The sequence below is a fragment of the Aulostomus chinensis genome, chromosome 20 (assembly GCF_037954235.1).
Source record: "Aulostomus chinensis isolate RoL2024-O1b breed Wild chromosome 20, RoL_Achi_v1.0, whole genome shotgun sequence".
Taxonomy (NCBI): domain Eukaryota; kingdom Metazoa; phylum Chordata; class Actinopteri; order Syngnathiformes; family Aulostomidae; genus Aulostomus; species Aulostomus chinensis.
Window position 1 is genome coordinate 3,587,430 of NC_141339.1, and position 13,988 is coordinate 3,601,417.

The 13,988-nt window shown below is 44.3% G+C and overlaps 1 protein-coding gene and 1 pseudogene across 2 annotated transcripts; both read left to right on the forward strand.

The window, feature by feature from the left end:
• Positions 1-1,880: 1,880 nt before the first annotated feature.
• LOC147242252 (trace amine-associated receptor 1-like) lies at positions 1,881-4,909 on the forward strand. 2 transcript variants are annotated; one of them, XM_086189529.1, is made up of 2 exons: positions 1,881-1,908; positions 3,939-4,909. In XM_086189529.1, exons 1-2 carry the CDS (start codon positions 1,881-1,883, stop codon positions 4,907-4,909), a joined length of 999 nt encoding a protein of 332 aa, XP_086045655.1. The 2 variants fall into 2 exon arrangements, with proteins under 2 accessions (XP_086045655.1, XP_086045657.1); XM_086189531.1 differs by lacking the exon at positions 1,881-1,908 and having other exon boundaries at positions 3,926-4,909.
• A 3,037-nt stretch (positions 4,910-7,946) lies between these two features.
• On the forward strand, positions 7,947-8,568 carry LOC147242253 (trace amine-associated receptor 1-like; annotated as a pseudogene).
• The last annotated feature ends 5,420 nt before the right edge of the window (positions 8,569-13,988 follow it).

A 13,988-nucleotide genomic window follows, 5' to 3' on the forward strand; every position in this document is an offset into this window, starting at 1 on the left:
CTTCCCGTCATCCAAAGACATGCAATTGGGGACTAGACTAATTTAATTCTCTAAATTGACTGTAGGTATTTTCACACCAGGAATAGCCAGGCACAGGGAGAACATGCAAACTCCACACAGAATGATCCTGTGCACAAGCTGGGACTTGAAGCCGGAACTTTCTTGCTGTGAGGCGACAATGCTAACCACTGCACCACCATGTCGCCCATATGTCACTGTGTATTTGACTAATATTTTTATGTCTGGTGCTTCATTGCTGCTTGACAATGCCGCCTACTCCAGTCGTATACATCTTAAATATGCATTTGCTTGATGACATGGACTTCCTCCCTTAGGTTCGCATGAGGATGGCATGTAGCTCAGGAGATAGTGCAGCTATCTGGTAATAAGAATTTCCCTGGTTCAGCTTCCCCAGGCTTTTTGTCTTCTGGTCGATGCAGAGAAAGATTTTCACCTCATAGATCCCAATAAATCCTCATTTATTCATTTGATTAATGTTGTGTATCCGGTTTTCATTCTTTTATTGAAATAAATCACCACACTGGCTTAAAGTCTGGTGTCAAATCTTGATAACTTGTACTGTGTGGCAAAGATTAAATACGATCATTTCAGTTGAGGCCTTGTGAAGAGACACAACCTCAAGGTTGAGTGATGACCAGCTCTGCTGATGGACCCTTCTCTAATTCACCTTTGACCTCTTCCTTCTTTTTGTTCCTCCTCCGAAAGTGACCACATATGGAAATGCCTGGTTATTGTGCATCTTTATTTCCATCCATCCGTCCGTCCATTTTCTACCGCTAATCCTGTTAAGGGTCGCAGGGGGTGGAGCCTATCCCAGCTGCCTTCGGGCGAGAGGTGGGGTTGAAGAGGGAGGGGGAGTGAGGTCGGGAGGGTGGGAGGTAGGGGGGTGGAGAGGGAGAGGGAGGTGGACGGTTTGGTACCTGGGATCTGCTGGCCTTGGACACTGCCTGCACCTCTGGGGGGTCTCGCCCACATTTGAGAGGGGTGCGCTTACCTTGGCCCTGTCCTCGGGCAGGCTGACCTCCTTTGTGCTGATCACACAGGGTGCCCTGACCATGGGCAACTGGCTGGGGGTCCCGCTGTGCACGGTGGGCCTGGGTCCTCCCTGCCCTTGCACGGCGGGGTGGTGGACCCTCTGCCCGGATCTCCGGACAGTGCCCCTTGGCACTCCAGTTTGGCCCCTGGACCAGGTAGGCTAGACTCCTTGTCGGCTGGTTGCAGCGGTGACGGGGGTGGTCAGCGGAGCTGGCCCCCTGCCTGTCTGGCCCATCGGCTCCCTGTGTCCTGAGGGTTTCTGGGTGCCCTGGTGGCTTGGTCCTGACCTGCCTGCTGTCCTGGACTGGGGGCGTGATGTTCTTGTCCCCCACATCAGCTACAGTCAGCTACCCACAGCATCCAAAGACAGACCGTAGCACACACATACACTCACATACACACGCGCATACACACAACTGATACATAATCACACACTCAGACATATATTCTAAAATTATATTAAACCAAATGTTCAATTTGCACTGGAAATTCTGCAACCAATTTTTTCTTTTTTTTCGTTTTTTTTTTTTTTGTTGCTATTGTTGTTTTTGATGAGAACGTTTTCTGCAACGTTCTCATCAATGGGATTTACGTCTTGGAGATACGCCGCGAGACACTGGAGACACTTGACATTCTTAAAATGCCTTTTAACGACATGATTGTGCTCATTGAGAACAAAGAAGAGCCCGCAGCCAAGCCCACAGCTGACTTGCCACCTGGCCCCAGGCCCGTCTGATGCAGCGAGACAAGCCTTCAACTATGCCCCCTCTCCCTCAGGGTCGGCGAACAACATGTCACTGGGACTACCGGGCGTGCCTGATGCCATGGAGCTGGCACTTATAGCTTCCATCAGTAGCGATGCTTCGGAGCTCTGCGCCATCTCCTGGTCCCTTCTTGCGCAGTAGATGGCAGCTGATGCCTGCCACTTGATTGCACATGAAGACAGAGTTGACATGGGAGACCCTGCCCTGGCGATTCTGTTGCCGGTCTTTGACTCTATCTCTGTGCAAGATGGTGTCCTGCTGTATGGCGACTGTGTTGTGGTTCCCCTGTCCTTTGGCACCTCCATGCAGCCCACCAGGGGGTCTTGCCAATGGAGCAGCATGCACGGGCCATAGTCAACTGCCCTTTGGTGTCAGAGGACATCCGTGCTGTCAGGCATGGGTGCGTGGACTGCAACCACAGTGCCCCGTCACGGCAGCCATTCCCCCACTGCCGTTTCCGTCACGGTCCACCCCATTTGAGGTGGTGACTGCTGACTTCTTTTACTATGGAGGCTGCCACTACCTGGTTGTTGGAGATCGTCTCTCAGGCAGGGTGGAGTTCCTGAGCTTCAGCTGGGACTGATGTGGGGGGGTGCGGCTGGCCTGTTTCGCCATCTGGGTTCATTCTTCCATCGCACCTTTGGCATACTAGAGGAGCTTTTGAGCGATGGTGGTCCGAAGTTCTTGCCGGGCCTCACTCAGGACTTCCTCTGCTTGTGACAGGTCAAGCATCGTGTGCCCATCGTGTTTCAGTTTCCCACAGTCAAACGGGAGGGCGAAGGTCACTTTCAAGAATACAAAGCACCTTCTCTTGTTCAACACTGGCCCGACTGGTGGTCTTGACGAGGACCGCTTTCTGTGCACGATGATACAGTTGTGCAACACACACGACCCGGACTGCAACCTCACACCAGCGCAGATCATCTTTGGTCGCCCCCTTCGAGGCTCGCTGTCTTTCATCAACAGACTTGAGAAGTTCTCGAACCCACATGTCCATCTGCTCTGGTGTCAGGTGTGGGTGGCAAAGGAGGATGCCCTTTGGACATGGATGTCCCATACTAGGAGTTTCTGAGGCCTCTGTGATGGACTGGTGACCCTATCCAGGGTGAACCCTTCCTCTCACCCCGATGCCAGCTGGGATAGGCTCCAGCCCCGCTCCTGTGACCCTTTTTGATAAGCGGTATAGAAAATATTATGTCATTAAAATCCATCATTCATCTCCAACATTGAGGAAATTTTAAATGTAAAGATTTATAAACTGAGGCATGCGTGTTTGTGCGCAGGCACTTGCATTTGCTGGGTTATTTCATTCATCCATTTTTTGGCCTAGTGAGCTGGCCCATGTAACTGGAGCACCAGTAAACACTGAACTGCTTTCAAATAAAACAATTTAATGAATTTAGTCTTTTAGAAGCAAAGGAACGATTTTTTTCTCATCAGTACTATGAATGTGAAACAAAGCCAAAAGCACAAATATGTAAAACACAGGTTTGCGCATGTCTCCTTTTAAGGAATTCCAATAACTTCCATTGATATGAACATCGTAACCCAAACCTTACTCTTAATCCTAACCCTAACCTTTGCCCAACCTCAATTCACACTTTAACTCTCACTTCAACCAGAAATTATGTTACACCGCATCAGGACCAGCCTTTGATCCTAATAAGGTCAGTGTATACCAGAAAAAGGTCTCCAATGGGTATCAAAAAACAGTTACACACACACACACATACACACACACACACACACACACACACACACACACACACACACACACACACACATACACTCACAAAGTCAATTTTTTTTGTGACCTTTTCCTGTGTCTTCTGCTTGCCAACAGGATGTTTTGTCACAATCCTGAGAAGATAAAAGTTGCGCTAAAGGGGAAACAGGCTGATAAATATCAAGGTTCTGCACAGAAGTGTGTGTGTGAGACGCGCATGGATGGACTTAAAGGCTCAACAGGTTTGTTTGTTTTTTTTTTCAAATGGAAAACCCTTGTTTTTAACATTGGATATTGCTTGTCTTTATATATTTTATACACGCAATTGTCTGTATTTTAATATTCATAGGATTTGTTTTGAGTTCTAGGAACCTGCAACATGAAAAGAGAAGTCAATGGGACGGCTGTTGTGACTGACATACATCCCTGCTACCAAATAGATCATTTCAGTTACATCCTGACAAGTACCCCTTCTTTCATATGTCTATCATTATATTCTTTCCTATTGTTATTATCTGTTGTCACAGTTTGTGGAAACCTCCTTGTAATAATGTCCATCATTTACTTCAAACAGCTCCATACTCCTACTAACTACCTTATCGTCTCTCTGGCTGGTGCTGACCTGCTGGTAGGGATGATAGTTTTTCCTTTCAGCATGGCGTTCTCTCTCAGCTCATGCATGTATCATGAAGATTTATTTTGCAAAATACGAGGAAGTTTGGACATATCATTAAGCACATGTTCTATTCTGAACCTTTGCTGTATCTCCATTGACAGATATTATGCAGTGTGTCAACCTTTGACTTACAGCTCTAAAATAAATCACTGTGTTGTTGTGATCATGATCATGGCAAGTTGGGGGGTTTCTGCTCTGATTGGAATTGGAGTCATAATTGCCGGATTGAATCAAGGCAAATGTGAGGAAATGTGTTTTATTGAGGTTCTCATGGCAAACACTCTTGGTCCTATTTTGTCTTTTTACCTCCCGGTGATCATAATCCTCTGTGTCTACCTGAAGATTTTCCTTGTTGCACAGAAGCAAGCACGCATCATCTACAATGCAACAAAGACTGGATCGACTGTCAGTAGAACTGAGAGGAAGGCCACTAAAACTTTGGCCACTGTTTTAGGAGTTTTTCTCATTTGCTGGACTCCCTTCTTTATTTGTATTACCTTTCTGCCTTTTAGCAAAGCTTTAGTACCATTTCATGTGATTGAAACACTAAACTGGCTTACACTGTCCAATTCAATGCTCAATCCATTTATTTATGCTTTCTTTTACAGCTGGTTTCGATCTGCTTTCAGAATGATAGTTTCTGGAAAGGTATTTCTGGGTGATTATGCTGACTCAGCATTGGCTTGATTTCCTGTTTTGTGCACAGAAACAGACTATAAAAATGTCGGTAATGTGATAGAGACATTGACACAATAAATCTGAACGTATCAAAACAGGTATTGCAGCAATGTGCTGGGCCTACTTAAGAGCTAACTACTCATCAGTAAAGGAACACATAAAAGAAGTGTGAGGTTTTTTTTTGTGCATATCGGGATGCTTTAACATTTCACTGAGCACAGCAAGTTAACAGCTCAAGACCATGTTGACATGTATTGTTTCCTTCCATCTACAGTCCACAGTGATAAAACCAGGCTGTTTAGCTAAATATGTTGTGATATCTTAGGAATTAGGAATTACCAGAATAAAGTCAGGTATCTTTCAAGTCCACTGTCCAAATTAGCTAGATTAGGTACATTAAAAATGATGTTTTCAGTCTTATTGCATTTTTATAGTGAGCTCTTCCCAAAAATGTTGAACTACTGTTGCAAAAATGATGATTGTCCTTTTAATATTTATTCCACACAATCAGGCTGTTGCAGATAGCCAGCCTGTTTTAGGTGAGAGGGGTGGTATAACATGATATCAACCCATTACCTGTTTGGCCCATCATCAAATCTCATTATCATGATCACCCGTTACGGATTTGTCACAGGCAATTATGTGAAATATTGGAGACAACCAGCTAGATGTCTCCCAGGAGTATAGCATTCAAAATCTGTCCAAGCTTTTCTGCAAAGCACTCCTGTCATCTACCACTTCATTTTACAATATCTCCAGAGACGAGACACTTAGGCCTTACTTAAACCATTTCAGGCACACAGTCTATGTGTGACCCGTGTGTCTGGGGTGTGTTGAGCCTCATTTTAGTATTTAGAGGGCATGTAATGAGTGGTGTCACCATGTGTGTTGTGCTATTTTGAAGCAACAGAAAACATTTGCATCATAGACCAAGACGAGGCTGGTCTTTGGTCAAAGCCGTTACGTGTGAAGTGCTTAAAGGGCTCGTCAGTCAGGCAAGCAGATGTGCAATGCTGCTATTGATGGCAGACAACATGAAAGCATTGGTTTCTTCCTCATCCCAGGCCTGCTTCATCTCTAACACTGCGGTGGGTGCCTGCTACTCCCATATACATTCAAGCATAAGACATGCGCACCCATCTTCACCTGGTGCATGAGAAGATCCACTTCTTCAGAGCAGAAGTGCTACCTTCTCCTGAGTTGGAATGCATGGGCCACTGAAATAGCAACATGCAAAGGCCTGGTGAACACTGGTCTTCAAAGGGGATGACATGAGGTAGTCTGATTGGTTTGTGATCTCACACCCAAAACATTCTCAAAAAATGAAATGCACCTGAAAAATGTCAACTACCTCTTTGCACCCTGGCCATGATTTATTTTGTTTGTGCTCGCCAGCTTGTGGAATTTGCACGATTGGGCCAATGCACTCTCTTTGTAAGGCACCAGTCTGGGGCAAATGTGGTGTGGTGGTCTACTTCCTCTCGGACACATTATTTGGAGAACACTCGATTAATTGTCACGGCTATGGAGACGACACGCAGCTGTACTTATTAATGCATTCACATGAAACGAATTAGCTGACTAAACTGGAGGCCTGTCTAAAGGAGATAAAAACTTGGATGACCCATAATTTCCTTTTATTAAACTCTGATAAAACTGAAGTCATTGTCCTGGGCCCAGAACATCTTAGAGACACCCTATCTACTGAGATAGGTACCCTGGAAGGCATTACTTTGGCCCCCAGCACGTAAGGAACCCAGGGGTTCTCTTTGATCAGGATCTGTCCTTTAACACCCACATTAAGCAAATTTCTAGGACTGCTTTCTTTCATTTATGAAACATTGCTAAGATTAGACACATCCTGTGTCAAAAAGATGGAGAAAAACTAGTCCATGCTTTTGTCTCTTCCAGGCTGGATTACTGCAATTCCCTCCTATCAGGCTGCACCAGTAGGTCCCTAAAGACTCTCCAGCTGATCCAAAGTGCTGCTGCCCGCATGTTGATGAGAACTAGTAGAAGAGACCATGTCTCTCATGTACTGGCCTCTCTGCATGGCTCCCTGTCAAATTCAAAACAGAATTCAAATTTCTCTTTCTAACATACAAAGTCCTCAACAGTCAGGCACCTTCATACCTGACAGAGCTCATAGTCCCCTATTACCCAGCTAGAACCCTTCGCTCCCAGGATTCAGGGTTACTGGTGGTTCCTGGAGTTTCTAAAAGTAGAATGGGAGCCAGAGCCTTCAGCTGTCAGGCTCCCCTCCTTTGGAACCGTCTCCCAGTTTCGGTCCGGGATGCAGACACCCTCTCCACCTTTAAGAGCAGACTAAAGACCTTCCTTTTTGATCAGGCTTATAGTTGGGCTGCTTAGGCTGGCCCTTAGATATGCTGCTATAGGCTTAGACTGCTGGGGGATCTCCCATGGTGGAATTGGGCTTCTCTCTCCTCCTCTCTTTCCTCTCTGTCCAATATGTGTCATACATAAATTTTACTCATACATATTACTAACTCCCCTTCTTCTCCGGAGCCGTCAGGCTCCCTGCTTCCTAGATCCCGGGTGCTGCTGGAGGAGGGAACAGACCTGAAGAGGCTCAAGCTGCCACCCCTAGCTCCACCTGCTCATGTCCCCATCTGTCCATCAGTCTCTTCCCTTTATCGCTCTCTTTCTCTCTGTCCCACTCTTTCCTTTTGTATATCTGTTGTCCTCCATTATCTAACCCTGTCTCTACCCGCTCTCCTGCTCTCTTTCCCCCCAACCGATCAAAGCAGAAGTCGGTCCCCATTGAGCCTGGATTTGCTCAGTGTTCCTGCCTGTTAAAGGAAGGTTTATGTTGCTGCTGTTGTAGGATGTGTTTGCTGATGGAGAATTGTTGGGTATAAATTCACTGAAGGAGTGTGGTACTAGACCTGCTCTACCTGTAACGTCATGAGATAACTTTTGTTGTGATTTGGCGCCGTACAAATAAAATTGACTTGACTTGATTTGGTAGAAAGTGCAGTTCAGGGACAAAATAAAAATAAAAACAATTCAAACAACATGTTATTTCATGCGAGAAATCTTTGACGTCGCTCTGATCACAGCTTCTATTTTGAATCTCTGTTGCATTTCCATTGAAAGATATTTTGTAGTGTGTCATCCTCTGAGATACAGAACTACAATCACTAGTAATGTGGTTGTGATCATGATCCTGGTCATCTGGAGTGTCTCTGCTCTAGTTGCCATTGGCTTTATACTTGCAGAGTTGGGCCGTGAACAATGTGGAGAAAAGTGTTACATTGATATTTTACTTGCAAATATTTCGGGACCTACCAGTGATCATCATGGTCTGCATGTGAAGATTTTCCTTGTGGCACAGAAACAGGCACGCAGCATCCAGGACACAACCAGGAAGTCTGGAGCGACGGTCAGTAAGAATGAGAGGAAGGCCACCAAAACTCTGGCTATAGTTATGTTTTTTTTTTTCTCATCATTGTTTTTATTTTCAATGTTAAAATCCTGTGACAGTACCACTGCCACTGTCTGAAGCTCTTATTTGGCTGGCCCTGTCAAATTCAATGCTCAATCCATTTATCTATGCTATCTTTTACAGTTGGTTCAGGTCTGCTTTTAGAATGATCATATGTGGAAAAATATTTATCAGTGATTATAAGAACACAAAACTTAAATAAAGTGTTTTTCTCACATTAAGCACCATCAATTTATGCAATCACATCCCACTCATTTCAGACATGTTCTTCTCCACATTTCTTTTCATATACTCTGGGACTGTTTTTAATCTTCATTTTTTTCCGTGAGGTAGGACAGAAAGATTACTTTTTTCCATCTCACCTTTGACATCAACATCTCTTTTCCCATTAAAGGTTTATCAAGCCAGGGTGAGGGCCCATTACTAGTGTTACAAATAGGCATCAGGCTTTGTTTCCTGTCTATAAACTAAATTTAAAGCAAGTGTAACAACCAATTTGCATGTTAGAACATTTCTTGAATGAGGCCCATATAATGTTAGTCTTTCAGCAGGTTTATCATTTTCCTGCTGTGTAGAGGAGATGGGGAGTAAACTAATACACAAATGGACATGAGTGTGTTGAAATGCATGAGAGGTAATGTAGCTACATAGCTAGCTGTGACCAGCCAGACCACCTGTTGACCGCTCCTACATGGGAGAGAGAGACTGCTTGGATCACAGTCCTCATCTGGCTGATTAAATTCTGGTAGGTTAGGACATCATATGTTGCTGTATAAATGACTAATATTTGTATGCCTAGTGCTTCATTGCTCCTGGAGCTATTAATTGGGTCGGTGCTAACAGCAGAGCTAATGCTGCTGTGTCTAAAAATAATGAAGTTATTATTTAAAATAATTTTGTTTTTAATCTTGTTTTTGTAAATGAAGAGGATTTTTATGGTAGTCAGTGTCTGGACAGTAAATGAAGGGTCACAATTACTGTTGTGAAAATGATGTCAGGGGACAGTTACTGTTTGGATAGCGCTAATGGTGGACATACCAGTCTGTATTAGAGAAATAAGTATATAAAACATTTAATTACTGCTGTATTTGTCTTTTTCAAATGTCCAAAAATAACACAGTTTCCTTGATAGACTACCAAGCCCCTCCATGTTTTATAAGATCAGAATAGAGTTCTTCAGAACCCTGCAGGACAATATTACAAGTAAGTCTGTTACAGAGAAGATAATAAAAGTAGCAAGACAGCGTGGGTGAAAGAAAAACTGAAAGAAAATTGGACACCATGGGAGTCACAATTTCCAGCTATGGTGCAGAAAGATTTGGCTTAAAACGCAAGGCACAGAGGCAGCAGACAGGCACTCCAAAACAGCCAAAGTCCGGGAGGCAGCGGAAAATAGAAAGGTTGGTGAAAGAAAGAAGGCAATTGAGACAACTGTGGAAAAAGGCTACAGAGACAGAAAGAGAGGGAACTGAAGTCCTGCAGGGTGAAATAAAGTAGCACCTGAAAAAGTTGCACAGAGCGGAGCACCTCAGATGACAACGCAAGAGGAAAGAATGCACAAGAACCCTCTTCTTTAGCTATCCCTACAGTTTTGTTCAAGCCCTTTTTGAACAAGAGAAGAGTGGTAGCCTCAAAGTGCTCATAAAAGACCTGGAAGAGCACCTGCGTCAGACCTACTCTGATGATCAGAAGCATGAACCAGTCACTATCCTGAATGACATGCCACCAATTCATGAACCTGAGCACCAAATGGACATAAGACCCCCCACGTGCAGAAAGCTGGGATCCAGGATTTCTCAGGATGTGTGGAGCACGCCAATTTGATCTGGCACCAGATACAAACTGCAAAGAAGGCACGGAGAGATCTACATGTGTTCTTCCTAAACCTCACCAATGCCTTTGGGTCAGTCCCTCACAAGATCTTGTGGATGGCCTTCAACTTCTTTGGCGTACCAAACCATTTACATTCCTCATCTGGCTGATTAAATTCTGGTAGGTTAGGACATCATATGTTGCTGTCCATCCATCCGTTTTCTTCCGCTTATCCTGTTAAGAGTCTTGGGGGGGGGGGGGGGCTGGAGCCTATCCCAGAGGCATTCGGGCGAGAGATGGGGGTACACCCTGGACAGGTCCCTAGTCCAACGCAGGGCCAACACAAATACACAGATGTGTATTTTTGTGTATATGTCCGGTGCTTCATTGCTGTTTGAGCTCTTAATAGGGTCGTGCTAGTTGCAGAGCTAACGTCACTGTGTCTGAAAATACTTAAGTTGTCATTTAAAATATTTTTTTATTTTTAGTCTTGTTTCTGTAAATAAAGAGGATTTTTACAGTCTCAGTGTCTGGCCAGCAAATTAAGTTAGTTCACAATTACTTTATTGAAAATGATGTCAGGGGACAGTTACTGTTTGGATTGCGCTAATTGTGGACATATTAGTCTTTATCAAATAAATAAGTATATAAAACATTGAATCACTGCTGTATTTATCTTTTGCAAATGTCCAAAAATAACACAGTTTCCTTGATAGACTACCAAGCCCCTTTGATGGTTTATAAGTTCAGAATAGAGTGCTTCAGGACCCTGCAGGACAATATTACAAGTAAGTCTGTTACAGAGAAGATAATAAAAGTAGCAAGACTGCGTGGCTGAGCGTAGAAAAGGTATGAGAAACTTAGGGGTTAATATCATGCACTTTGGTCTAAATGAAGAAGGTCTGGCAACATGGAAAACCCAAAAATCTGTTGTTGCTTGCATGCTATGCCCCGCTCTCAGTCCCACACACTCACACTGATTGAATCAATGAACTGAACCCATTTAATTTCCTTCAGGCAGGATACTGATATCACTGCAAGGAGGAAGGTCACTCCTACAGGTCTCATTCTCAATGTGGGAGAATTGCTGATATGATCAAAGAATCCCTGTTGAGGCAAAATTTTTTAAGTGTTTCGAATACACTGTATATTCCAAATATCCAAATTCACATCTATGAACAATTTCATCCATCCATCCATTTATCCAGTGTCTACCAATTGTCTTGTTAAGGGTCGCGGGGTGGGGGGGTGGAGCCTATCCCAGCAGCCTTCAGGTGAGAGGCGGGGTTCACCCTCGACAGGTCGCCAGTCCATGGCAGGGCCAACACATAGAGACAGACAACCATTGGCTCTCCCAGCCACGCCTACGGTCAATTTAGAGTCTGGATTAACCTGGTCTCCCCTTGATGTCTTTGGACTTTGGGAGAAAGCCTGAGTAACGGAAAGAACCTACACAGGAGCACGGAGAACATGCAGACTCACACAGAATAATGCCGTGCTCGAGCAGGGGCTTGAACCCAGAACCTTCTTGCTATGAGGCAAAAGCGCTAACCACTGCACCACTGTGCCGCCCGTACAGTTTCACTGATATCATTTTATCATGAGAATTATTGATGTATGTTTTCTGGCAGCCTCAGTCTGTGTGCAGTTCCTTCACCTCTCATTTCTTGCAATTCTCCACCAGAGGGCCTCATAGAGCAGCAGCCCTGCAGGAAGATGGACCTCGGCAGGTGTCTCCGACAAGGCCCTAAGATGGGCAGAGGCCCATTTCCAGGATCGTTCTAGCTTTGGTTACACCTTTAAGGAATTCATTTAAGAATACAAACAAACCTTGAGAGAGGATTCTAATCACACTGCCCTGTCCAGAAATCTTGGGGTGATTAAACAAGGTCAGAAAACTGTTTCTGAATTTTCCATTGAGTTTAGAACACCTGCTGCTGCATCTGGTTGGAACTCCCCTGCGCTTAAGAACACCTTTTTTCACACCCTCATTGACTTCTTGAAGGATGAATTAGCTCCCTTGGATGAACCTAAGACCCTCAATGAACTTATATCTTTGGCTATCTGCCTTGATAATCATCTGAGAGAGCGAAACAAGAAAAGAAGAAAACGACAGGTCATACACAGAACTAACTATTCATCTTCTCCTGGACCCTTTCAGAACAAGTACCTCACCCCGGTTCGTACTCCCTGCCACACTTATTTTCAACAATGACTCTCTAAGCCTCGAGCAAAACTTTATTGACCCCTCTCTAGTCCTACAATCCAACATTGAAACCATACCTCTGTCCACTCCATCGAATGTCTCTGCTGGGAACGGCAGAGCATTACCACAGATCACCCACAAAACCAAGCCCCTACAGTCAATAATTTCTGGAAACAAACCACCATGAACAAATCTCTTTCTATGTCTTCCCCATGCCTCACTCATCCATCGTCCTTGGTTTTGACTGGCTCCACCACCACAATCCGCATCTTAACTGGTCAGAACTCAAAATCGAATCCTGGTCTTCTAACTGCTTTTCTTGCTGCTTACAGAGTGTCCTCCCTCCAGCAAACCTTGAAGATGCCAACCCGGCTGATCTGTTTCTCATTCCTGAAGAATATCATGATTTCAGCCAAGTCTTTAGAAAGCACAAAGCTCTATCTCTACCATGTCACTGTCCCTATGATTTTGCAATAAATCTTCTCCCTGGTGCACCACTACTCTCCAGTGGGCTCTTTAATATCTCCCATCCAGAAAGGGAGGCCATGGAGAAGCACATTCATGAATCACTCTGTGCAGGTATTATTCGCCATTCATCATCTTCCCTGGTGGCAGGCTTCTTCTTTGTCAGCAGGAAAGACGGTTCTCTCCGACCTTTCAACAGCTACAGTTGATGTAACCAAATCACCATCAAAAATAAATATCCTTTACATTACTTCAGCTTTTGAACTTACTCAAGCGGCCACCATTTTTTTCCAAACTCGACCTCCGCAATGCCTACCATCTTGTCTGGATCCGCCAGGGAGATGAGTGGAAAACAGCCTTCAAAACCCCCATTGGACGTTTTGAATACCTAGTCATGCCTCTCACACTCTGCAATGCCCCAGCTGTGTTTCAAGCCCTGGTAAATGTTGTACTATGCGACTTCCTGAAAATCTTTTGTATTTGTTTACCTGGATGACATTCTTATTTAATCCAAGACCCTAGCTGACCATCAGAAACATGTCCACCTGGTCTTCCAATGGCTCTTGGAAAATCACTTCTACGTCAAAGCTGAAATGTAGTACCACAAGTCTTCTGTTTCATTCCACTGCACTAAGAGCTGGTTCTCAAATGGGGGTACGCGGGCCCCTGGTGGTACGTAGAGGTACTCCAGGGGGTACTTGAAGCTTTACAAATATATATATATTTTAAAAAAAGCAGTAATCCTAATAATAAAGTCTTGAGAAACAATTATATCATAAAAAGTTCTATAAAATACAAATGTATGTCCATACACTGAATTCTATATTCAGTATTGATTTTGATATCCTTAAAAAAAACGGACTCTCCCAAAGCCAGTTAGTTTGACCCAGTGATCCAGCATCACTCGTCAATAACCTGCCATTGCCATGACGATGTGCTGTAATGATGGAGATGTGGCTAAAGCGCAGCAGCGATGCTGCTGAAAATACGGAGAAACAAGTGAAAAAGAATGCGAAACCAGAGCCGACAAAGTATCGAAAGTAGGCACCCAAGGCACTGTGTTTTTTTGTGGGGAGAAATTAGCTTACACTAGCAGATCATTGATATAGATTGTTTAACTTTAATAAATCAGACACTGA

Excerpts from the sequence above, each read along its gene's own strand:
- LOC147242252 (XM_086189529.1), top strand. The coding sequence starts at position 1,881 with ATGGAGCTGGCACTTATAGCTTCCATCA. Across the intron at positions 1,909-3,938 it reads GGCACTTATAGCTTCCATCA|TCAATGGGACGGCTGTTGTG; the intron begins GTAGCGATGCTT and ends TGAAAAGAGAAG.